At 42.5% G+C, this 26,445-nt stretch overlaps 1 protein-coding gene across 10 annotated transcripts in view; it reads left to right on the forward strand.

Annotated features, from left to right (window-relative positions):
- The first annotated feature begins 5,476 nt into the window (after positions 1–5,476).
- Positions 5,477–26,445, forward strand: part of LOC132471535 (LIM domain only protein 7-like) — a 46,223-nt gene continuing 25,254 nt past the window's right edge. For 8 of the 10 annotated variants that reach the window (XM_060070630.1, XM_060070631.1, XM_060070633.1 and 5 more), the window contains exons 1-8: positions 5,477–5,826; positions 16,798–16,868; positions 18,732–18,801; positions 19,108–19,214; positions 20,646–20,676; positions 21,467–21,580; positions 23,063–23,219; positions 24,069–24,264. In XM_060070630.1, the coding sequence (XP_059926613.1) occupies positions 5,758–5,826; positions 16,798–16,868; positions 18,732–18,801; positions 19,108–19,214; positions 20,646–20,676; positions 21,467–21,580; positions 23,063–23,219; positions 24,069–24,264 (815 nt within the window). In that variant the 5' untranslated portion in view covers positions 5,477–5,757. Of the gene's footprint in view, positions 5,827–16,797; positions 16,869–18,731; positions 18,802–19,107; positions 19,215–20,645; positions 20,677–21,466; positions 21,581–23,062; positions 23,220–23,275; positions 23,830–24,068; positions 24,265–26,445 lie in introns of those variants that run through there. The other 2 variants (XM_060070640.1, XM_060070639.1) reach the window with 2 other exon arrangements.

The following is a 26,445-nucleotide window of genomic DNA, read 5'->3' on the forward strand; positions in this document are numbered from 1 at the left end:
TCGAGCAAGAACAGACACAATAACAAACAGATGTTGATCAAGCGAAGGGTATAAACAATTTGAATTTATCCGTAGGGATCCATAACGTTATAATCTGATTATATTGTGTCAGCGGCAATACAAAGCACTTTCAGAGGACGTACATTGACCCTAAAGATGACTTTGTAGGCCATTTTTGCTGATTACTGCTGAAAAGTGCTCGATCAATACAGGATCAATTAAAAAAATGTTGTCCGCATTCATCCAATGTTGTCCGCATTCATCCCTTACACCCAAAATTATAAGAAAATAGGGTCCAGGTTGAAGGATCCCGAAGTTTTCATTAAAGCGGCAAGTTGTTCTTGTTCATTGTTGGCTAGCTGCACTGCAACAAGAGAGCATCCTCCAGTTAGCTTTGAAGCAAGGGACCCACAATCAGAAGTCTGGGGTCGGCTCCGTCTGTGTTTGAATTTTCCTCTTATAAGGTTAGAAGTGTCCCGACCGTCTGACCCAGTCTCCTAGCAAAGTAGCTGTACGCCGTAAGGATAAGGCCTTCACCCATTAACTCGCACAAGTTGCACCACACCTCATATCTTTAATATCTGTAAAAGGCTTGCAATCAATAACACAATCCTGACTCACTGAAGTGATCTGCACCAAGTTGCCTCGGCCGGCGTTTCAGTGCAGTGAACACATATGCAGCAGGTGGGGGCCAACCCTCTCTGCACCTCGGGGAACTGATGGCTGCTCCTGCTCCTCTGAACAAACTTGAGATGGACGTACTCTTTCTCTTCTCCACACTGGCTCGAATGCGAACACCTTTCATCCGTGTAGTCATCTGTCCGTCAAGGAAGTGTTGGTCCTGCGATTGCAGTCCTCCTGGTTTTCCAACTGAGCAACCTCATGACAGTGATGACAGTCAGTGAGGCTATGGCAATATGGCGGCGAGCCAGAGTGATACCATAAGTTAGTAACAACCATCAATTAATTATACATATTTTTTGTCAAACATTTCTCAAAATAAATGTTTCATATCACCTTTAAGGTCAAAGGACACGAATGTTTAAGATGCAGGAGGGACAACACACCAATTGATCGATCTCCCCTCCCCAGTGTCTGCTCTAGACGTCTACCTCTCCTATCCCGGGCTGCAGCTTGGGTCCCAGGTTACAGCTCTGGTTCTGGGGGACAGGGCAAGAGGGGAGTGGGGGAATAATTGAAGAGCCTCCCAGGTGTGTTGCAGAGGAAGCACTCAGAGTGTAAAGCCAGAGCCAACATCCTGTTGTGCTAATGTTTCAGAGCCTGCCGGGGACAACACATTGCACTCACACACACACCTACACACCCATTGCACGTGAACACACACACACACACACACCCACACACACACACACCATGCATGCACACGCATACATACACCGCACACATACATACGGACACACACACACACACACACACACACATACACCCTCTTGGGAGAGGATGGAGGAAACTGAAGAGTTGTGGTTCTCTGATTTCATTGTTTCCCTACATTGACAAACGGGGGGGGGGGGGGGGGGGGGGGTAAGGGTGAAGTTCACACACAATCACACACACAATGTGTCTGTGTGTGTGTATGCATGTATGAGCATTGAGCAGTGTGTAGGTGCAGATGATTAAGATCAGACTGGGTTTATAGGCAGTTGATTATGTTCATGAGGTGAGATGAGATAATATACGATCAAGATAATGAGCTAATAATAATCAGATAAGATAAGAAAATAAAAGAAAGAGGTTGAGACAAGATGAGATGAGTAGAGATAAGATAAGAGAATATATATATAAAATAAGGTGATGAGATAATAAGTTAAGTTAAGTGTGCTGAGTTTAACTTGGCCCACCACCCCAGCCTCCACCTGCTTTGGTTCTGCTCTGTGTTGTATTTTACCTTCACAATGGGTTTGGTTATTTGATGTACCACAAGGGGGATTGTACAGTATAGTATACCTGTTGTCAAAGGTTGGCATGCTGTTGATATTCTGTATCTGACAACTGTATTTCATGCATTAAATTTGACAGCACAGAGCCCCATAAAAGAGTGGAACCATGCCGCCAAAGGTGAAACTCTATTTGATGCAATACATGATTAAATACACAACATGTGTGATTTCTAAGATATATTGGGGGAGGTTTTACTTTTATTCCAAATTCAGCAGCAAATATTATAATTTTACTTAATCGTATCTCTGAAAGTTCCTTGAAATTCCTATTAACAAGACTTTTAATTCAAGAACAAACTTTATTACACTTCAGTTGGATTCCGTCAACATCAACCATTCAGAAATGCATGAATCCACATAAAAGTCAGAATCATGATGAAGGATGAAGTCTGTATTCAGCATAAACTTTGTTTACACTGTGCTTATTAATCTCTCAATACTTTTGCTTGGCGAAATGTTTAATGAAGGCGGTTTTCAAAACGTATGATCTGAGTAGTTCCTGTGCCTCCAGTTTAGGCGTGAATACGCAGAGGTCCACATCTATGACAGTCCTTAGGTGTGTATACGCAGAGGTCCACAATCTGAAATAGTCTTTAGGCATGTATTCGCAGAGGTCCACATCTAGAACACATCTTCCCAAATATGTTTAACCTGTGACCCCGCTTTCAGGTCTGAAACCCTCTCAACCCCAACTGCTTGAATCTTTGCACAGCTTCACACATACAGGATGAGAGAGAAGAGGATGAAGAAGCAGATGATGAAGATGAGGTTGATAAGGCAGATAAGGTAGAGGAGGAGGTGGGGGGGGTGGAGAGGAGGTGGAAGACGGAGAGGTGGAGGATGAGGGAGAGGAAGAGGAGGTGGTGATGAGGTAAAGGAGCGTCTTTAACGAGCGCTACCGGACCTGACGCAGGGCAATCTGAGAATCTAGTCTGAACCTGCCATTAGCCCAGGGGGAACACACTCAACATGGACAATAATTGTATCTTACTTATGGAGATTCAGATTACAATCACTGTTCAACTCAATCAATCAATCTAACACAAAAATACACACACATACTCACACACACACACACACACGCACATTAATTCACACAGTCACACACACACGCACACACACACGTACACACACACACACGCGCACACACACACACACACACACACACACGCACGCGCACACACACACACATCGGTTGGGTACACACACCTCCCCGCTCCAAAAACAAACACACATAAACACACACAAACCCCCAATGAAAGCCTGTGACAGTTTTTTGCACGCAGCCTTTCAGCAGATAAACAGTGACACTCACTGGCCGTGATCAGCATCAGCATTTACATTGCATTAAGTATGTTAGTTTTGGTTTCTGTGTGCGTGGGTGTGTGTGAATGTGTGAGTGAATCGGAGGCCTACGAAGTGTGGCTGTAAGGGAAGCTTTAAATGGTTAGAACTTCATAGAAATTGAAAGTGTACAATTATGAAAGTCATGTTTAATGGAATTCATGATCAGATAAAAAGTAATGAACGGTTCTCCTACAAACACAGTTTTAAGAAAATTCATTGAAATGGTGTGAGTTGTTAATATTCAGGAATGGGACATTGCAAGGAGCCCAGTGGCCATCTAATCACCTCGCTGTTGGCATGGTAACCACATCATCTCCATTGTAACTTCCCCTAACACTGTAAAGGATTCCCACCACAGAAGAGATCATGGCTCGGGTATGAGGTGTCCCTGATGATCTTCGTTGCTCGGTTCAAGCTGCGTTCAGCATCCACAGTGTGGACTGATGGAAGGTCACAACCAGTGATGTTGGTAGCTTTGGTGACAACTCTCCCTAATTTCCTCTTGGTGCGACTGTCAGAGCTCCAATACCAGCTCCTTTCTCAGGAGGGGACCGGAGGAAGCAGTAGTAATCATTTCTAGAATCATCTTCTATAATCCCCACACACATTCAAGATCCATCTCCTTTAAACCACACAGATATTCAAGAAGTATCTTCTAAAAACCGCACACACATTGAAGAGTGATCTTTTTAAAAACGACACACAGCTTTCAGGAATGTTTTTCTACAAACCACACACATCTTTCAGGAATGGGACATTTTCCTTGTTCGCGACAGCATCTTCATGTCAATTTTGGGTTCCAGGCCACCCCATGGAGGTCTGTTGCAGGGTTATGAAGACATCACTCTGTCTCTCACCTGCGGTTTCAAGCTCAACGGCAGAAGCCCAGGCCAAAAAAACTAAACAAAACCTGGAGTGAATTACTATGACTTTGTCTTCAGGAAATACTAGCAGATGGCACAATTATAATGAGCGCCCGGTAATTAGATCATAGCATTGAGTCATCAGACTGGGTTATTATTAATTGCCGGAAAGTTCTTAGAGTTCTTGCTATTCGGCAGGTCATTACTTTATGACTTTGCATACAGAGGTGTATTAGCCTGCATGCAGGCCTTCATATCAGCTGCTACATTCTTAAACTCTCTTATCCTCTCTATTTCTTTCTCCCTATTTATCTCTCTTCTCTATCTCTCTCCCTCTCTCTCCTCTCTCTCTCTCCCCCTCTCTCTCCTTCTCTCTCTCTCTCTCCCTCTCCATTTCTGTCTCTCTCCTCTCTCTCTCTCCCTCCCTCTCTGTCTATCCCTGTTTCACACACGCGCACACACATACACACACGCACACACACACACACGCACACAAGCACACCCCCACACACACACACACACACACACACACACACACACACACACACACGCACACAAGCACACATAACGTTGCGATTGTTTTGAAATTAAGATTGGAACGAACATATGTATTGAGACTTCAAAAACATAAAGTGACTATGATTCATTGGTTTGTTCAAGCAAAGATCAAAGAAAAATAGGAAAACACACACACACACACACACACACACACACACACACACACACACACCCTCACACACACACCAACATATATGGGATTCATGAGGCCTCATTCTAATTTATAAAGTAGAATGTATACATGTCCTCACACACATTACAGCAGCTAACAGCAGACACTGGATACAGAGACAATATCGCAGTAAGTGTGTGTGTGTGTGTGTGTGTGTGTGTGTGTGTGTGTGTGTGTGTGTGTGTGTGTGTGTGTGCGCGCATGCGCGCGTGTGTGTGTGTGTGCGTGTGTGTGGAAAAACTGTCTTTAATGATGTATCATTTGTTATCATGTTATGGTTTGAATATGATCGCTTGAATATTGACTGTGAAAATGTGATCATCAATGCAATGGGGCTTTAGGATGGAGACTACATTCTTTCTACAATCTCTCTACGTAGCCTACTCCCTCGATCCTCTCCCACTGTAGACTGTGTCAAGGGAGCGGAGAAAATGTAATTCATCAATTCAACCACAAAGGGTCATCTCCATTTTTCTACGGTCTCATATTTGACAGTTAAAGTAGGCGGAGACAATAACTTGTGAACAACCAATCAACATTGGTTTCCAATAAAAAAAAAAAATGGGGTTCAACCAATCCGTAGACAAACACACACCTCAATTAAAACTGGGCACACTGCTGCGCGACAAGAAAGTTTGGTCTTCCTCAAAGTTTTCTTTAACAAGTAGTGTACTCTCTTAGAGTTTAATTGTCGCTTGTTTTACTGTGACTAGCCTATTTGAAACGGGCATCGTTTGAAGATACGTGTTTTTTCTTGACCCGAGTACAGAAGACGTCGATCGATTAGTACAGCCTCGGTCTGCGCGTTAAATGCGTTAAACCCTATTTATTTAGTTATAATCCTAGTTCCCCGGTTGAGATGGAGTGGCGGGAGCAGACCAGTGTCAGCTGCATGGACGCCTTCGAAGAGGCTAAGCGGTGGATTGAGGTTTGGAACCATTTCCTTTTTTCTTGTGTTCTTCATTTCATTGACTATCAACTGGCTTGGTTCCACTTCACGCACTACGGTGATGCCGCCATGACACCTGTTCGTGCAGGTCCGTCTGTTATCGGTGTTAGGGAAAACTGCGCAAATAACCTGAGCTGTTATCATTCTCTCGGCCTTAACTGCCTAGTGGCCAGTTCAACCTTATCCTATAAGAAACACACTTGGCTCTTCTTTTGGACAAGTCATAAAACACAAATGCTCTGCTAATCAGAGTTGAGCATCCCCTACATCTTTGCATATGAAGGATATGTAACTGTTAACCGTGAAGTTCAACTAATGGAATAACACGCAAGTGTGACGCGCACTCACGCAGACAATTATTTTTCTATTTTAATTATTTGCGTCGTCTTTCTGCGTCTTGGTCGGGTTATCTTGTACAGTGTGTGAATAACAGTCTCTGTAGTTTTTGAGTAAAGCACTTCAAACGCTGGGTTTACATAATAGTTAATGTGTGCTGTGAACCTGAAACATAATTGTAAAACACAAGCATGTCGAAGCAGACCGTCCTTGTCTCAATGGGGCCATTGATGATGGTGCCTGAGAAGATGGTTATGAGTGCTGTGTTTGTGTGCTTATTGGCTGAAGACCAACGTGTGTGTGTGTGTGTGTGTGTGTGTGTGTGTGTGTGTGTGTGTGTGTGTGTGTGTGTGTGTGTGTGTGTGTGTGTGTGTGTGTGTGTGTGTGTGTGTGTGTGTGTGTGTGTGTGTGTGTGTGTGTAAAATTAACTTTTTTTCACCACCGTCCCGGAAACGTCCCGAAAAACATTTTGAACCGTCCGGAATTTTTATCATAAATATTTTTTACATTTTGAGTCGTTACTTAGGCCTACTGTCTGATAATATAATAAAAACACAATACATTATGTTGATGAAATAATATATTTATTTCCAGATGACAAGCAACACCCTCGCAGAACTGTGGTCTATCTACGTGACCACAGTTTTGCGCCTGTGATCGCAGAGCAGCAGGCTCTCGCACTGCTTGCCTCTCGAGCAGCGCGAGACTGCCATCTTATGCACGCCTTTTTTGCGGCACGGTCCGCACATTTACATTGCGCGAGGTAAATTGCCTGCTTGAGCTAGAACCCCAATTTACCCTCCCGGACCCTCCCATGTGTGGCGGTCGGGGAAACAATGAGATAAAGTTCGGTTAAAGAACTAGTGACAAGTTGCCAACAACATCACCCCAGGAATTTCACCTGGAGAGTTAGATTAATTTAAGTTAATGCACACAAGTTCGTTCACTAATGAAAGCTTGAGACTGGGTCAGCATACAAATTCAATTCCTTTTAATTAATATACATAATCTTTAAACATGACTTCTCAATAAAATATGTTCACACAAACACACTAAAGCGAACACACACACACACAAAATACACAAAAAGGGAAGAACAAATAACTAAATGGAGTTTAATTCAAAAGTAAAGGAGATTTATCCAAACTGATAAATCCAAATGAATAAGTAAAGCAATTAAGCCAAACCAAAATAACCAAGAAAACGAATCAAACCAAAACAAACATGCAAAGCAACCCACAAAACACAAATAATATCATCAATAAGATCAGTTAGAAGTCGGTTAAATTAATAACTTAAGACAATGAGACTGAGGATGAGGCAGCAATCACCATACTCGGTGGCAGGTACAGCACAGCAGGAGATGCAGAGTAGAATGGATGTGTTGGCTATATAAACAGTGGGCAAAACGGCAGCCGGCCAACAGCAGCGTGAAGAGGGGGGGGGGGGGACGTGCTGGCAGAAACCGCCCACACACACGTCAACCCTGCCATAGAAAAATACATTTGTTCTAGAGGCTGAACAACAACTGTAATAACTTGGGTTAGCGTCATCTTATCCACATACCGTCAGGAGTTGAATGAACATCAAAGAGGAAGGGGATCACCTGTACCGAGCAACACCATTACAAGTGCAACTCGATTTACAGCTGATCGCTCCCCGCTGCAACAGGTAGAGGAGGAAACACTCGCACGCCCTACAACTGGGGTCGATACGGGAGAGGGAAGACCCGGCCAATGAACTGCCTGAGGGATGGAAGCCAATGTTGAGGACTTGTGCAAAGTTTAGAAGGTACACAGATGCACACAACCACTACATACCAAACAACGGCGAGCTGCACGATCCAACTAAAAGGCGATCAGGTGAGGCAATCAGGTTTCGGTGACAACAGGAGGCGGGGTAGCCAGGAGCTCCCAGGCAATAGTGCTCCCAGTGCACAACCACCCACCTTTATAGGCAGCGCACCCAACAGTGATAGGCCGGCACTGCAGCACTAATTAAAGGCCCATCCTGCTACACATGCATAGAACAATGTGTGACGCAGCGCCACAGAATCAACACCGAGCACCACAAATTGATTCTGCTTTTTTTTTTTTTTACGTTTTTTCACGGGGTGAACTTGCTTCGCCCTGAAGGGGCTTATTTTCGATCATGACCGGCGATGTTCTCTACATATCCCGCTTATTACACGGCTACTTGCCAAAACGAAACAATAACTTCACATGGTGTGTCTTTTAACAATTTATTTGATACCACCAGCATTCGTAGTGTTGATCAGCAGAGAAATAGTCCGCCAAAGACGCTGACGTCGCTTAGCAACCAAAGACGCTGGGGTTGACAAGTTACCGGAACTTGCAGAGTGAGACTTCTTTAGAGGCGAAAAATCTGTTGTTTTCCTTGACGGCGGTCAATTATACTCATGATTATACTTAGCAACGGTGAATTATCAAATATAATTCACCGCCGGAAGTTGTGAAGGTCCCATGCAAGTGAACGGAGCGTTCCATGGCATTGAGAAGACCAATGTAATAATTGTGATTAATGTGAAATGCTATGTATGTATATGAAATTTAGATAAATTAAATTACGGTGTTAGACCCCCAGGCCGTTCTGCCGGCGATTTAAATTCGCTCTGCAGCATGGGCTGGAGATCGGGCAGTCTCCCGGTGGGCCGGCCCTCTTTTCTTTTTTTTTACTCCGTGCGCAGCCCCGCCTTCTCCAGTGAACCAAGAAAGCCTGACGAACGGGGGATTTCACCCCCGCTGTTTCACTGAACAACACAAACCCGAGCGCGCCAGCCAATTGAACGAAGCCCTTTCCATTAAATAAGTCTTCTCCACAGATCGCGAACATCGCAGAAAGTGTTGAAAACTTAAACAGAAAAATGAAGTCAGTGCCCGCAAAATTCTCTTCGTCCCGAAGTCGACCCGAGAGAGAATAAAAATCCTCCCGATGACAATTAATTACGTCCCCGGGACGTCGTTAATTTTGTGTGTGTGTGTGTGTGTGTGTGTGTGTGTGTGTGTGTGTGTGTGTGTGTGTGTGTGTGTGTGTGTGTGTGTGTGTGTGTGTGTGTGTGTGTGTGTGTGTGTGTGTGTGTGTGTGTGTGTGTGTGTGTGTGTGTGTGTGTGTGTGTGTGTGTGTGTGTGTGTGTGTTCTGTACATCTTTGACTGATATAATGCATTCACTGAGTAATGCGCCATTCTTGATTTTTCAAGGCCGGTTTAGATTCAAATTTTTACAGTTAAATATAAGTTTTTTGACAAATCCCTTTAAAACAGGGGCACCAAAGATTTTGAAGCCAGTGCGGCCACACAAATATGGATAATATATAGTCTGCAAGATGATCAATTTAATTTTGTAATTATTAATTTGGCCTATAAGCTTTTCATATATTTTTTTGTTGTCATTCTTGGAGCAAACCTCAGATTAATAGGCTTAAAGAAACTTTATCTTGCAATCAACGTATGTGGGAGTGGGTGTGGTTCGAGTGAGTAGAATTTAGTGGCATCTTGCGGAATAGGCTTATCGGAATATATACGTTTTTCCTTCTCTAGCATGTAGGCCGTCGCCATATTGCACAGCCTTGGTTCTGCAGTAGCCCAGAACGGACACATGGCTCTAGAAAGAACGCGTTTAATAAAAAGTTTGATGGACACAGACATAAAAATCAACATCTAGCCAGGAGCTCCACTCATCTTCACACACTTATCGTGGCGCTACACCATAAGTGTCCTAGAATCCTAACCCTCTATGGATGGATGGAAAGATAACTCGGTGTAACTGCACTACACTGCTCTGTTGAACGCAGATTCTGGGCCTCAAACATAGCCTGGGAACTAGGCTTAAATAGACTGGGCCTACAGGCTATGTTAATAATGTATATAACTCCTATATACGGGGACATTCATGTGATCCAAATTTGATGGCGCATGTGTGTTCATGTTGACAACACAATGGCCTGTGCTTCATTACTCTTTATGAAAATATATTCATATATCATGTTTCCTCTTAGAAACACATTCTTGTGTATGGTCTGTGCATGATTTTAATACAAAAACAAATGGGGTTACAGTACCAACTATAGTTCTGTCCTTTAATTCTTGTTTATTTAAATTCGATTTTTTTTCTAAATGTAAACAGTCGGCCCATTCCCACTATCTATAGTGAACTGTGACTCCTAAACCTCGGCCCTTTGACCCGCTTACCTCTTAACGAAAAAGCAGACCACCAGCTAGCTTACTGTTCTCGCTAAACTACGGCAGTAATAATTAACTATGACAATTCCAACTAAATTAAACAAAAAAGAATACCAGTGTTTACCCCAGCACTGTATGGTTAAGGCAGCTGCCTTAACAACAATAGGGCCCCGCCTATAAATATTTTTTAATTATTATGCATTAACGAAGTACAAAACGTAGGTAAAGAAAACATACTTCCATCAAGTACAAAAAAAAAGATAAATAATGCATCGGTAACACTGTTCACAACAATAGTCGTGCCATGAAGCTTTTTGAATGGAATTGAAACGGCGGCATCAGGTGGTTGTATGTATATATTATTGCGAACTGAAACCCTCACCCCTCACCAAAACTGATAACGTCTATCTCTTCGGTTAAATGCAAATCCTCTTGACAAATAATCGCATCATCCCACAGGCTGTGTGTGTGCATTTCAGTAGAATATAGAGGCAGACTGACAACGGACCGGGATGCAAACGCATGACAGCAGAAGTCAAACACCAACAGTGATGTCTTGTTTACACTACATGCGTCCGTCGACGGATCACTGAGGGCGTGTCGGATTATAGGGGACTAGTCTTTGTAGCCGCATACTACAGCCAATCAAATGCAAATACACTCCACACGTCTACTGGATCCATTTTGGACTAACAAGCAGGAGGAAGCAGGAAAAATCTGTTCGGAATACTTTTTTAAAGAAATCTGGAATGATAGGATTGTTTCACCTGCTGTTTGTGTCATCTTTAGTATTCATATCCACTAGGGGTGTAACGATACACCAACTCACGAGTCGGTTTGTATCACGATTTCCGACCCACGGTTCGATACATCCCACGATTCTTTTAAATTTAAAAAGCCTTTTATTTAAACAACACTTATAAAACAATTAACCTAATGTAACATTTAATAACAAATAATTTGGAACACTGAACAGATTTGAACAGAAAGAATACTATTAAAGTATAGCTAAATAAATGAATAAATAACCAAAGATTGCAGTTGGAGGATGCTTGCAAGTAGGCAAAAACCCTCAACTAGTTTGGTTGGTTTAGTCAAATATCCTATTAGCGCTTCTTATTAGGCTATGTAGCTTAAATAATGACATAATCAGGCCGTAGATGGAAAAAAACTTGAACGCCTAACATGAACGTCGCAATAACGAGGCATGTGTTACGAGTAGCGTGTGTGTGTGTGCGCGCGAATGGCAGTGTGCGTATGTGTGTGTGAGTGACGTCAGCGAGTGATTGGACGAGCGAGGAGAGCGAGCGGTAGCGTGTGTGTCTAGTGAAGAAGCGAACGAGTCCGGTAGAATAAAGTATCCATCCTGTCAATAATCGGTGGCCGCTTCATTCCGACCTATAAGCAGACAAACTGCCGCTCAAATGTAGTGTAAATCCCATGTAGTGTGAACAAGGTGTCAGGGCTCGGTCACACTACGTGCGTCCTTCGACGGATCACCGAGGGCGTGTCTGACGTATGGGGGAGTAGTCTTTGTAGGTGCAGCCTGCAGCCAATCAAATCGCTCCCCGCTTAAAGCCGGCTTTTTCCTGCTTCTTCCTGCTTGTTGTTATTGCAAAATGGATCCCGTAGTCGCAATGAGAGCGTTGCCCTCTTTCTCTCTCTCTCCATTTCTGTCTCCATTTCTGCCTCCCCTTACAGGGACTGGTCCAACAGAATTCGGCGATTGCCCACAGCAGGATTAATTTAGACAGTCTAGCACAGGGGTCCCCAACCTTTTCAGCATCAAGGACCGGTATGATTCTCCAAAAAGTTTCACGGACCTGGGGGGGGGGGGGGGGGGGTGACAGTATTGCAAAGTAAAAAAAGTATTGCAAAGTAAAAGAGTGACAGTATTGCAAAGTAAATTGAGTTAAATTAAAGTGTGCATGCATTTTGCATGAATTAAAATAAAAAGTGAGATTTCTTCACAAAGAGAGGAAATAGATGTGTGAGGACCTGTTGGGTTTAATGCCACTTGAGACATACTCAAGAGGAGAGGTTATATACAAGGTTATAAAGGAGATGCTCACAAAAAGAAAGATTTATCTGAAGCAACTTGCAAGTAGTCTCAGTCACCACAGATGGTGCACCTGCCATGGTTGGGAGAGAGAAGGGGGCTGTGGAACGGATGAAACAAGACAACCCTGATCTCATAGCCTACCACTGTATCATCCATCAGAATGTTCTCTGTGCTATTCTGTCTGAAGGCTTTGCTGAAATAATGAATACCATGATGAAACTCATCAACTTCCTCAGGGCATCCTCATCCATTCAGCATCGACTGCTAAGAGAATTTCTGAGAGAAACGGAGGCAGATGCAAATGACCTACTACTCCACAACAACGTTAGATGGCTGAGCAAAGAGAATGCACTGGGACGCTTCTGGTCCATCCGAAAGGAAATGGCTGCTTTCTTACAGCAGCTCGAGTCAAAATGCAACACAGTTTGCAAACTTTTTGCAAGATGAGCACAAGATGGATATGGTGTTTTTTTGGTAGACATCACAGGACACCGTAATGAGCTCAATTTAAAGCTGCAGTGTCAGAAAAACTGTCTGTGATTTCATGAAAAATGTCCGCTCCTTCCAGATGAAGCTGGACATTCTCAAAGAAGATCTCCAAGGAGAGTGCGAGCCCTTCCCACAAATAAGGGAACAAATTCAGGGTGAGAGACATTTCTCCTTATGTCGGCTTCATAGACAAGCTGATTGGAAACTTTTGTCAACGATTTGACAGCTTCAAACTTGGACTCCAGCTCCTCCTGCTAATCGAGAATCCCTTCCTTACCAGAGAAATCAGAGGATTTTCAAAGGAGGTTCAACAGACCTTCAAGTTGGCACATCCTGGATCTTTACAGTTAGAGCTCGATGATCTGCAAGCAGATATTGCTATGAGAGGCGATTGAAGCAACTGACTCTGCTACTTTCTGGTTACAGATTGTGCCTGAAACGATGTTCCCTGGTCTAACCAAAATAGCACACCTTAACCATGTTTGGATCAACCTACAGCTGTGAGACGGCTTTCTCTACGATGAACATTATTAAAACAAAGTACCGTTCCAGGCTCTCCAATGAGCATCTCCACATGAGCATGAGAATGGCACTAACCCCATTTAAGCCAAGATTGAAACTGCTGGCAGGACGGTTACATGCCCATTTCTCTCACTAGGAAAGGAAGTTGGAAGGTGAGGAGGAAAGGAGAGAGGAGAAAGGGAGCTGCTCAAAGCTCTGCACTTTTCTTTTATTCATTCTGCCCCGTTTTAATTTACTACAAATGTAGGCTTTAGCCTAAGGTCCCTGTGTTATTTTATTTGAAATGTAGTTAATACATGTAAAAAAAAAAGTGGTGGGCAGCTCAAAGGTCTTTCGTTAATTTTTTTTCTTAAAGAGGCACTTTTATTTTATTCCAAAGATTCTGTATTGTTTTGCGTTACTTGAAATATAGGCCCTAGGTTCAGGCTGCCCAAAGCTGTGTTTGCACTTTCAAAAGATTCTGAATGTTTTTAGGCTTACTTGAACTATATTTTATTCAGGAGAAATTCAGTCTCTTTTGTCTGTTATTGATAAAAGTATATTACTTTGAAAACACTTGAAGTTTGACAAACTATGTATAATTGTACACGTTTTTTTTTTTTTTTAATAGGGTACACTATTTCGAGTGACAATATAAGATTCAGACCTTTGCTGGGAGGAAATTTTAGTAACTGGACCTCTTTCAATTTTAATTGAATACCCCTGCTGCAGCGTGTGTGACATCATCACGCTCTAGCCTCAAAAGAAGACCAAATTAAAATATACGAAGTGGGTATGAAATTAAAGTGTTGATTCTGAAAAAGTATAAATGAATCGTAAATCTGTTTATATATTTGAATATCAAAGTGTATTCATTTCTGCCCCAGGGCCCTTCGTGAAGTTCTGCCACTGAAAGGTACACCCAATAGGATGAATGCTGCTTTAAGATCCATTACTGTGATGGTGGACTTTTTTGTAGGGTTAATAAATTACACTTTTTGAAAGTATTTAATGCGTCCAATCTCACTGATTCCCTTTAACTCGTTGCGCAGCTCAAGGTACGTTGTTTTAAAGAATTGCACAGCTGGTATGCACATTCAAGAGACCGAAAAGATGTGCGTTATCAAATGAGGTTGACCGTTCTGGTCCAAAATTCCCGTGCTGATTTTTTTAGATTTTTATTATTATACTTTTTTTGTCGCAGTCTGCCCCTGCATGGAACAACTTTTGGTACCTTCGGCCCTATTATATCAATCTTAACATTTAGAATCTACCCTCCAAGACCATCATTTCGATTAAACCGGAATTAATTCAAATTTATTTTGCCAGTCTCCGCCAACTCGTTTGGAAGTGCCACTCTGCTCTGAACATGGGTGGCATCGTTAAAGTGACATCAAAGTGCCTCTTTAGAATCTTCAAGGTCACAACGAACAGACACCGGGTGCGAGATTTGTGTAGATGTGTGGAGCACTGTCTGAGCAATGGTTTACGATTTAAATGTAAAATTGTGTCAAAGGGCATACAAAATCCACCATACTTTTAATCTGAGACGGTTAATTGAATAAACATTATTGACAGTCATTTTTAGAAACAAAATGAATTGACTGTCAAGGTTTGTGATGGGTATGGTAAGTTATGAGGTTAAAGCACACATTCAACTTTTGTATATTTATTTTTATTTGATAAAACGGAAAAGAAGCAAATAAACAAAACAGACAAAGAGTTGTTCATCCTCTCAAATGCATGCCGAAAGTGCATCACACATTCACCTTTTTAAAAAACCGTATTCACCTCTCCGCAATTTTGTATGAATTAACAAATGTTTTCCGATAATATTCTTTTTATATTTTCACCTTTCACTAATGGTTCAATAGGTCAAATGATGTTTTCGATTTATGATATTTGCAATACATTTTGACGCCCTAGCTAGGAATGCGCGATATAAACGATATACGATATAAACGATAAAAAATGGCCTACGATAGAGATTTTAGTTATATTGCTCTATCGCGATAATGTATGTTTGACGCGATCTATCCATGACTCGCGAAATATAAAGAGCCACGAGCTGCAACCGTCTGCAACGCATCGTCCGCGACCCGCGAATTTTAAAAAGAGCCACGAGCTGCAACCAGCTGCAACGCATCGTCCGCGACCCGCGAAATTTAAAGAGCCACGAGCTCCAACCGGCTTCAACGCATCATCGTCATCTAAGTAAATATGTCTGAAAGCGAAACAGAGGAACTGGTGATTGCGCTCATTTCATGTTCATTTCAAAATGATATGCGTTCATTTTGCACTGGTTGTTCTATGTTTTAATAGCAAGTATCTGTGCACACACTTGGAAGATTTTTCTTTATGTAAAATAGCCATGCCTAATACTGGACGTATTTCCCTAATTCACAGTATCCGTTTCTTTATTAACAAGACCCCACCAGTTTTAATTTCATTAAGAGAAGTATACGTCATTACACAGAAGATTTTTTTCTTTTTTAAAGTCTCTGCAGCTACAACATTATGTTGTATGATTAGTTTTGCAATAAATGTTCTCAAAACGACATACTAAGTTTCTTTCTTCTTTTGTTTTATACATTTAGCAGTTTGACTTTCCTTAGAGTCTATGTAACCTGTTCTGAAATGGTTCTATTATGATTTATATATCGTGATATATATCGTTATCGCAATAGGTTGCAATGTATATCGCAATATGGATTTTAGGCCATATCGCCCATCCCTAGCCCTAGCCCAAATAATTGCAAATAAATCATTCTGGTTTATTAGGGGATGAGGTGGTTAGGAAGATGAGTAGCAGGAGTGGATGGGAGTGTCATGGTGTGCTCGTTAAGTATGAGTGGATGGCTGTGTTCTGTGTCTGATGGGTCCTTCTCTATAAACATGCAGCATGCATTCCTGAGGGGCCTAATTACTGAGAAGAATGGCAGCCCTGGCCTCAGTTATGAAGCTGTTAACAACTCTTAAAGTCCTCATTAAGCCGAAGCCCTGCATGTGCTCACAAATGCATCTTTCAATCAGGGCTTTTGTTTTCTTTGTTGTTGTTTATCCTGATGAGTTTTGATGGTGTGTTCATGTATTCTGGGATTTACAGCTTGAGGTGAATCATAATATCTGACCCCAATAATGTGGATTTCTATGTATGGATGTATTTTTTTTTTCTTCAAAAATCATTTATTTATCTGCATTGTTTGGTTCGATAATGTTTTTATTGTGTAAATATATTGCAGGATTCTTCCTGTTATGTATTCTGACATGCTGGAATGTATTGGACCACCCAGGCCAACCTAAGGTGATTTTCTGACACTGAAATGATTGATTGATGTTCATTTATTAATTTGTGTACTCAGAAAGTGACCAGTAAGTCGTTTGAAAGTAGTAACTTCCGTGCTGCTCTGGAAAATGGAGTCCTACTCTGCGAGTAAGTACTATGCTATACAGTTCTGCATAATACACCACTTCACACTAGGACAGTGCAGCCCACTCCGAGAAGATCACGGTTGACTGAAATTCAAACCTAGTTTTCAACAAATTGGTTGATGGGGGAAAAAAAGATCTGCATGTTATCTCTAGATAAGCGGTTGTTAAAGTGGGTTACTAGTATCCCCGGGGGTAACTGGTTCTCTTTCTTCTACTAGTGTACCCACTCTAAAATGTTATTTTAGCTGAGTACCCCCTTCACCAGCACAAAACATTTTTGGGAGAAAGAACGCTCCCCTTCTACTTATCCATGAGGGGGAAACTCACTGAAAGATCTACACATCTTGCTCTTGCTCGTTGATGAACGCTGCAATGACAACAGATAAGTAATGTTGTCATGGAAGAAGTCAAATCAGTTTCCCCCTGGCTGGTTCAGACTAAACGATTTCAGCCCGATTTTGCACCATATTGTTTGTCACCGACAAAATTGCAGGGTCATACACGACTTTGAAAAGTCCGAGATGAGACAAGGTTTTATGTGTCATGCTCGTGATCTGTTCTTTTCCAGAATTTTGGGTGAATTGCAATGACTCATAAATTGTTGACATGGAGGGAACCCCGCTGGAGCTCACGAGCAGTGTTTACTAAAGGAAACTGGGCAGAAACTTTTCGACTTCAATTTCAAACTGCTATGATTTTCTTGCAACCGAGTGAAAAATCGGCTCAAAATTGGCGAAAAATCTGTCTGCCCTGCTTAGCTAGACTTCACTGCACTACAAATAACATGTATTACTTAATTTACTTGTGACAAATACACTATAGTGCTAGGAACTCGGGATCCATTGTTATTGACACTCTGTTGCTGCGTGCATCGATTAGTAAAGATTCTAGAGCATCGCACCCTTGAATCTTTGAAAAAAAAAAAAATCTTTGTTTCCAGTCTTCCGACGAATAAAAGCCTGATTTCGTGGTTCTGTGATCGCATAGTTTTAAAGTTTCCTTCCTTCATTTTAAATCGTGGAGGAATATCTGAGAATCATGTAGTCTGAACCAGCCATATGTCATTCATGTTATTCTAGTTGAGATCCAACATTTATTAATATATTTTAAATCAAAATTCTGGAAGATATTGGGTACGATAATCACCACTGTTTGTAACTTTGAATGTAACGACTAGGACACAAGCAAAATAATTACATTGTAACAAATGACCACCAATCATAACAATCTATGTTCACATGCAAAGGATAAACAAAATTCCTGTCGTACATTGGTCTTCATCGCCTTATGTAGAATAAGCTTGCATAGCTCCTGAATATTAGTTATTCTGTCTCGTGTTAATGTACATGCGTGTTCACTTTCTGTTTATGCTGCAGAATTAAGAACAAAAACATGTTGGAGAGCTGCCCCTAATGCTGGGGGTACTCTGTAGAATGTGAGGATGTGTCAGAGGGGGTACATGCTAGATTAACAAAATCAGCCACAGTGCACTTGGTGCAGCCTAAATATCAGTACATTGAGGAGGAAGTCTGTGGGTTTCAGAGCGGGTTACTGCGCTGTGCCACAATGTGAAGCGGGTCGCACACCAGACATGCCAAGGAGTGCCGCGTAGAGAAGTGTCGCAAAGTATAATACACGTCGGAAGATTTTACTTTAGGTTCTGGTCTTATTATAATGGGTAGCAATGGATAATGCTGCGATACATGCCAAGATGCCAATTTCGATTTGTTCACACTCTAGCCTGTCAAGTGTTTAACCAGACAAAAGTAGTTGGGTGAAATATATTTAGCAAATATTTTATTTCTAATCAATGTTATCTCTAACACATTGTCACTAAAGCAAGTTATTTCTCTAATGTTTTCAGTTTGATGAACAAGTTGAAACCTGGCATTATCAAGAGGCTGAACAGGCTTTCAACCCCGATCGCCGGATTGGTGAGATTTTGTGTGTGGAGGGGGCAGCGGAAATGCACACTGTCATATCCTGTTCCAGATGTCAAGCGATGGGCTGTCAGACTGAAAGTACTACCACCGCTCTCTGTCTCTGTCTCTCTCTCTGTGTGTGTGTGTGTGTGTGTGTGTGTGTGTGTGTGTGTGTGTGTGTGTGTGTGTGTGCCTTGTTGAAGAGGGTAAACTAATGTTCAGTCAGCTTTAGTAAAAAAAAATCTCATTGTACAAGGCGGAAAGTGGCGTAAATAATGGTGTTTAAAAAGCAACCTTTCACCTTCCTCCCCTCTCCAGGACAATGTGAATGTGTTCCTGAAGGCATGCTCTAAGCTGGGTCTGAACGAGTCTCAGCTCTTCCACCCTGGAGACCTCCAGGACCTTTCCACCAGGGTCACCCTCAGGTGACCCCCCCCCCACCCCCTTGTTCTAGTTTTGTACAGCCCTTAAAGTCTTAATGTGTGAGCCCCTTCAAGTTGGAAAGTGGGAGACAAACAAAATAACATTAATCTTTCCACTTCAAGAGGCGAACTACTGTAGCTTGGCTGGCTGGTCGGTGTGAGTGGGAGGGGTTTTGGGAGTGTTGATGGTACAATTATTGTAAACAGAGGTACAGACATTTTATCTTCAGAACATATTTGTTATAGGATGTGATTTTATTGCTAACATTATTTAAATCAATATCGATCAGGCTTGACTACAGACAAGTCCAGGTCAGGTAACGCTACGAGGGAGTTGAAATGTTACAGATGACTGCTTTTACCACAGGTATGGTCTCAAAGGGATTCACAGGCCTCCATTATAAGACACCCCCTCACACTTAAGGCCCCATGTCGATGACGAGGTCCTTATGGGACAAGTGTCGGAGCTCAAGCCAGCACCCCGTTGTCCAGGCGGCCTAGATGGCCCAAGATGGGAGGATCCTTTTTTTGCAGTTGCCTCAAGTTCAACTTTCACGCTAACCTTCAAGAGATTCTTTCCGTTAACAATCACTTTCCAATCCGATATCTGCAAAGATATAATAATTAATACATGAATTTATTGATGAATAATTCATAGCTATACCATTATACTGCACGACTGCTAAATAAAACACAAACAGACAATGGTTTGATGTTTGATCTGCATGACAGTCAGCTGCTGGCAGTGCAGAACCAGCCAAACCTAGCGACTTAAGTCTGATGGCCAATGCCCATTTGGGGTCCTGGTACCCAGCACACGATGTGGATTCTGACTCCGATGTCGCCACACGCATGCAAAACGACAGAAGGGAGGAGGAGGACCTGCAGACGTGTGGTGTTGAATGAGAGCAGGAAGATTTTAGAGAGCCGGGACCCGGTCTGCGTGTTGAAGAATATCAAAGAACACTTTGCATTAGAGTCCAGGTCTAATATCTAACACTACAGCTGAGAGCTGATTAACTGACCCTGTGCTCGCCGGGTCGTGAAATAGTCGCACAATGGAACACTACATATTCATGAGACTATTTAGCTGTGTTGGATGTCAGAGTTCAAAGGTTTGATATAAAATTTGTTGGTGGTATACCAATTTCCTTTTTTAATTTCTGGAGCCATTTTTGGACAAATGTTTACTAAAATGATATGCATTTTAGACGGATGTACACAAAAATACATCAAAACAGATTTGAGTTGAATTAGTAATATGATGCATTGAAATACGATGTGATGACAGCAGTTGATGCAAGTGTCTTGTTTGGTATTTGAATGTTTCAAACTAGGTTTAACTTAAACGCTGTGATAATAGTGTCTGACAAGTGGCTCAAGTTTTACCACAATATCATCATTGATCTTCTTTTTATTTGTTCTGTGTTTCAGGAGCGAAGAAAGCAATAGGCGACTAAAGAACGTGAGTGTTTTTGTAGTTTGTGTGATGTGACTTGTCGAGTCTCAGCCTAAGCTATTTACAGTTGGCAGCCTGTTCTGAGATGAACCAACGTTATCCACTTGGAGGCAGTGTTGAGTTTGTGGTGTGAAAACGACTAAATAAAATATCTCAATAAAGGACTAGGGGGTTACACTAGGGGTTCCTAGAGTAGTAAAGGGCCGGTATTCCTGACTTAATTTCCTGCCAAAAGAAAAGCCAGAGCCAATGAGAATCAAACCAGGCAACCCCAGGGTCAAGATTGAACCCTGCTAGGATTTTGCCTTATAAAATAAGGGCATGCTTTATTGATGCCTGAGGTAAGAATCAAAACAAAAGCTAAAGAACAGTAAAAAAAAAATCAAATAGAGGGTAAATAATATTGTATAAAATGCACTGTTTTTATATTGAGTTTTAAAAAAGATTTCCTATTGTGGATGAACGATTGAATGTGTTTACAGGGTTGATATTCATAGCTCTGTGTGTACAGTGGGAAGGATGGTGTTTGACTCCATGTGAAAGGTTGTTTGTTTAAACCTCAATAAAGTGGACCTTTATTTGCCCCAAGGGGGAAATTGTCCTCCAAATGCGAAGGGTCAGCAGGAAAGATTGTCTGCAAGATGCCCATCAACTTGTTTACATTTAGCTGAAATAGTAGGACGTAACTTAGAAACGTGCTGAATTATGAATGATTAATGGTAAACATGTTTTTTATATGGATTGTGTTCAAATAAATAATCCATTCCATGAAGGCGTGTATATATTGTTCTCCTAGGTTCTGATCACAGTGTACTGGCTGGGTCGCCGGGCCCAGCTTGAGCCCTTCTACTGCGGCCCACAGCTCAACTTCAAGGCCTTCGAGGGCCTGCTGGGCCTGACGCTGTCTAAGGTATAGTAGGCTTGGACCCTGACCCTGACCCTGACCTAGTTGGACTAGCCTAACTGTATTGCTATCTCATGTTCTCTGGCCAGATGTCAACGTTTTCATATCTACAAAATAAGGCATTCTGTGTTTTCAGTATTTATTTTCAGCGACTATCACTATCCATTTTGTATATTTGTCATTTGATGTTATAATTATAAAAGTGCAATGTGTAAGATTGCGTGGCATGTAGCTGGGATGTTGCAAATTCAACTGAATGCCTATCCTTCCCTATCCACAGATGTCTTATGAAAGTGAATATATCTGTTAACTAGATTCCACAAAATTGTCCAGTTCTTTTTAAAAGCATTTGATCAAATACATGCCTCCAGACACAAGGACAAAGGACGGAGGTGTTGAAAACCAGTTTATTGTAGAGTTTGATTGGCAATGATACATGAGGCGGTTATTCATGTGGCCATGCAGGAGATCTCCTTGAGTGTGTGTGTGGTGATGGCTGGTTTAACCTTGGCACATCGATTAGTCAAAGCACAACTGGTATGCAGCCTCGGCCAGCCCCCGAGTCCAATCGGTCTGACTTGGGCCAGTTGAGGCTGCTTAATCAGCCGTCAGCCACACGCACTCCACAAATAAATACAATTATGACAAGACCTATGGTTTTCTCCTCCTTAAAGTGCTTTGATAACCTGAGTCTATGGTGGAAAATAATGGAGGCTTCTCTGCCCAAAGGTTGGAACTATGGTTGAGAGAAACCGTCGACACGGGGGCCCTGTTCCGGGCCCTGTCCCTTTTTGTCACTCATGAACACCTCCTATACGGGGGATCAAAGCAGGCCCTTGGCTGACCTGTGACCACTGATACCGTTATCTCTCTGTAGTCAATGACACTGTATAGTTCTCAGCTCACTTAGATATTAAAGGTTGCATCAGCCATGTTGGGTGACGTCGCTTCCGTTTGTATTTGAAGAGAGATCCCAAACAAGGAGAGCCAGCCCGCCCCTCCCTTCTGTGTTTCGTGCATCCAGTTAAAACTATCATGAACGCAGCGCAAAACCCCACAGCTCCCCCCCCTTGGTTGGAATACTATTTATTTAGGTTTTAGTGGTTGGTTTTTGTTTCTGTGTATGATCTCGGCGCATAGGCTGCCTACAGAGACGCGGATTGTGAGAAAAGAACAGATGAATGTGATCATTTACGTTTCGGCCTAGAATCGCTGATGCAGCCTTTTAAGGGTAAGTAGATAAGGTAAATGGTGTTATAGTTAAGCCAAACGTTATACTCTAAATATATATCTGGCCTCTTTCGGTCAACAAATGCTTACATCCCGAGGGTTGTCTCTTGAGGGAGAGAGGGAGGGAAAATAGATTTTTACAGTGCTCATCTCTTAAACACATGTGGTAAGTCTTTGAGGGGGGCCACACATTTTAGGGGGCTCTGGAGTTCTTTGCATAAAATCCCCAACAAATCCCTTGTGTTTCCTCCTGTGCAGGCCCTAGAGGAAGGCAGCGGCCTGTGCCCCAGAGACGGGGGCTACGGCGACCCGGAAAAGGAGAACCTGTATCACGTCAGACCGGCTTACCGCAGGGATGACTCGGTTGAGGGTGGGAATTATCTGGACCACCGCAGCGCCCACCAAAGAAGTGAAGGTGAACACCTTCTCCTAAACTTGTTTTCTTGTAGCTGAACCCGTAATCATGTAGCCAATACCCTTTACAGTGAGCACAGGTTCCAAGTCTACACACTTTCGTGTCCCTCAATATATATTTTTTAATTGGTACACATCCCTGTGTTGCCCAGTTACATCGACCGGATTTTGTTTACCTCATTACTCCTAGTGTAGTAAGAACGCATAGAATTTCGCTGAAGCCTGCGCATACCGTTGCTGTGGTCGGCATGCGCAAGTGAGAGGTGTGACCCGCGTTCCACACAGGGGTGGTAGATTGTTGTGGTAGAGAGAGACTGAGCTGTAAAAGCTCTGCTTTTTAAAAGGCTCTCACTTCCAGATTCCCATCCTGCACTGGTCTTCACTCCTCGTTTTTAGTTTTTCTTTCCTTTCTCGTTAACGGTAATCCTCCCAGGTCTTACCCTTGCTGATCTTTACCTTCACATGGTTGAGAGCGTTGGGCCTTGAGACTCTTATGTACAGGGATGATGGGCGGTAGCTTTGTCATTTTGTTGCATTTCCACGACCACGAGCCATAGGAGGATCAAGTTTGCCAAAGAAGATTTTGTCTCGAGGCTCAGCGCTACATTGTGGTTGGTCATGCCGTCTAAGTTGTGTCACGTTAATGTATTGGTCTGTGTGAATGTTGCATTTCAAAAAGAGTCCTGTGGTCTAAGTCTAACAAAATATGTATTTTTTTTTTATGCATTTGCTTCAAACCTTCCACACTTTATTCAACCAGGACTTTGATTTATCCAACCGCTTCATCTGTGGTTCTGTGCTGCCTCGGCTCGTCAGTGGTTTGTTGACGCTCTCGTCTCTTGGTGTCCAGGCTGTGGCAGTGACGTGGAGGCTGACCAGCTGTTCAGTATGTCAGCCCAGAAGGACTCAGCCCAGCAGCAGGAGAGGGGATATGTCCCCCCAGTAGAGGGAGCCTACCCCCTACCCAGGGAGGGGGGTTGCGTCGCCCCAGCGCCACTTCGCAGGAAGAAGGGATGTGAGGAGAACAAACAAGGCTTACTCACCAGGTATGGACTATTAACCACACACACCAGGTAGGAGTGTGTTCACGCCTGGGTAGGTATTCACAAGTACCCGCCTAGGTAGGAACTCGTGAGTACACGCCTAGGTAGGTACACGCCTGCCATGAGAGAACATAGCATGACTGTTTGTACAGCGTTTGTTTCATTGAGGTTTTGTCAAACAAACTGGGGAACTATTGGGGAACTAACTGGGGCATATTTTAGCTGGCTGAAACGAACTAACTATATTTATTCAGACTCTTAACAACAATACATGACTCCACAAATAAACAACTGCGTGTGTGTGGGTGAAACTAAGGCATAAAAAGTGTCTGGTTGATGCACTACTTATTTTTTCACAATCAAACTTTATTTGATCATGTTATTTGATATTGCTTACTATAAAATATGTTGAGGTATTTATGGGGCACCATCTAACTTTTCGTAAAAAAATTAACTAAAAGCTGAGCTTCTTGTGACATTGTCCTGGCGACAATGCTGTGTGGCTAAAATACAATTTGCCTACTTAATAGTTGGGCAATAAGCAAAGTTTTTTCATATTCAGTCAAAATCTGTGTACTCGTGTACTAGATTATTATTTTTGTCCGCAGTAGTCAAACCTGTATTATATACTTATCTGCTATCACAAAAAACTGATTGCATACAATGTCAGTGCAAAGACGCAATGGATGCAAATTTTCGCTGAGCACAGGAATGACGAAATAGCAAAATTTTTCGTTATTCGACTTGCACAAACAGTGATCTGCTTTGGTGCATGCACGAGTTCTCATCTGGGAAGTCTCCACGTTTGGTTCTTCCATTCAGCTGATCTGCTGTAACTGCTCCTAACACCCAAGAGAGACCATGCACACTTCTAACACTCTGAGCTGCAATAACTGTGAAGAATCCCTGTGTGGAACACACGGTGGCCTAACCCCAGCTACCATCTACCAAACAAACAAAAGGCTTTTGGCTGGTGATGACAGCGGCAACACGCTGCCCTTTGTTGGGCTTCCCTAATGGGCATGATCCGACGAATGCAACCAACGCATTGGAGACCACTGTGTTGCCCCCCCCCCCCCACCCTTCAGCAGCAATCAAGCAGTCTTGGAGCAGCTCTTTCTGAGATGGCCCTGCGAGGAGGTGCAAGAGGACTCGTCTGAGGAAGAGAACGAAGCAGACCCCCTGTTGGACGACCTGTACACCCGACGACTGCACCAGCACCTGCACCAGACCTCCTCCAGACGCGACCACGATCAATTCCTGCCACAGTTCTGGACGCCGGAGGAGGAGGTGCGAGTAAAGCGGATCCTCAGGGGGTCCGAGAAGAGAACCTGGTACCGCAGGATGCTTGCTGGGATGCGGATGGGCCAGCGGGCCGTCCGCCTCTGAGAGGATGTGGACTCTGGTGTAGCTGTTTGAAGCTTATAGAGTCACTTGCCGGTTCGTTTTTAGATATGTGGGGAAGGTATGTAGCTCATCAATTAAAGAAAATATTAAAAATGTTGACTAAGTTTTGTTTGGGCTCGACAATTTGGTTTGTATGATAGAACAGACGCATAGACCTTTACCAGGTAAAGGAGAAAAAAAACCTTTAAAATATTATTTTTTTTAAACCTTTACCTTTACTTTTGAGTTCGTTCCTCGTTTGTGCTTCTTGGTAACAATACTGCACAGTGAAGCTCAGGCTAAAAGTTGTATTCTTGGTTTTGTTCAGACATCATTACCAATTTTATTATAGTGAATAAAACTCATGAGTCGATGCCTTCCTCTCCTTGAGTCTAATTTCCACATGACTAATGAACATTCTTCTGTGTTTGGTTAAATGATGACTCAATCCTGACATTTTTCTTGGATTAAATGTTTATTTTGCCCAGTTATAATGCTTGATTCTGCCTTCATAAAGGCATATACAGTGGCGTTTTGCATTCTACTACTTATCGGATTTTCTTTGAGTGATTTAACACAGGACTAACATGAAGCTGGTTAGTCCTGAAGTTTAGAAAGGCTGTCGAACCCTAATGATGCCTAAAGCGCAAATACATATTACTTAACAAACCAAATAAAACTAAATTCTTCTTCAGTCATGCGTTGTTCTTTTCCCCTGTCTAATGCTTCTCCAGACCTTTTCTTTGGCGCCTAATATGTAGTTTGTGCTTGTAGTCTAAACGGATTTGCGGTGACATA

The sequence above is a fragment of the Gadus macrocephalus genome, chromosome 14 (assembly GCF_031168955.1).
Source record: "Gadus macrocephalus chromosome 14, ASM3116895v1".
Taxonomy (NCBI): Eukaryota; Metazoa; Chordata; class Actinopteri; order Gadiformes; family Gadidae; genus Gadus; species Gadus macrocephalus.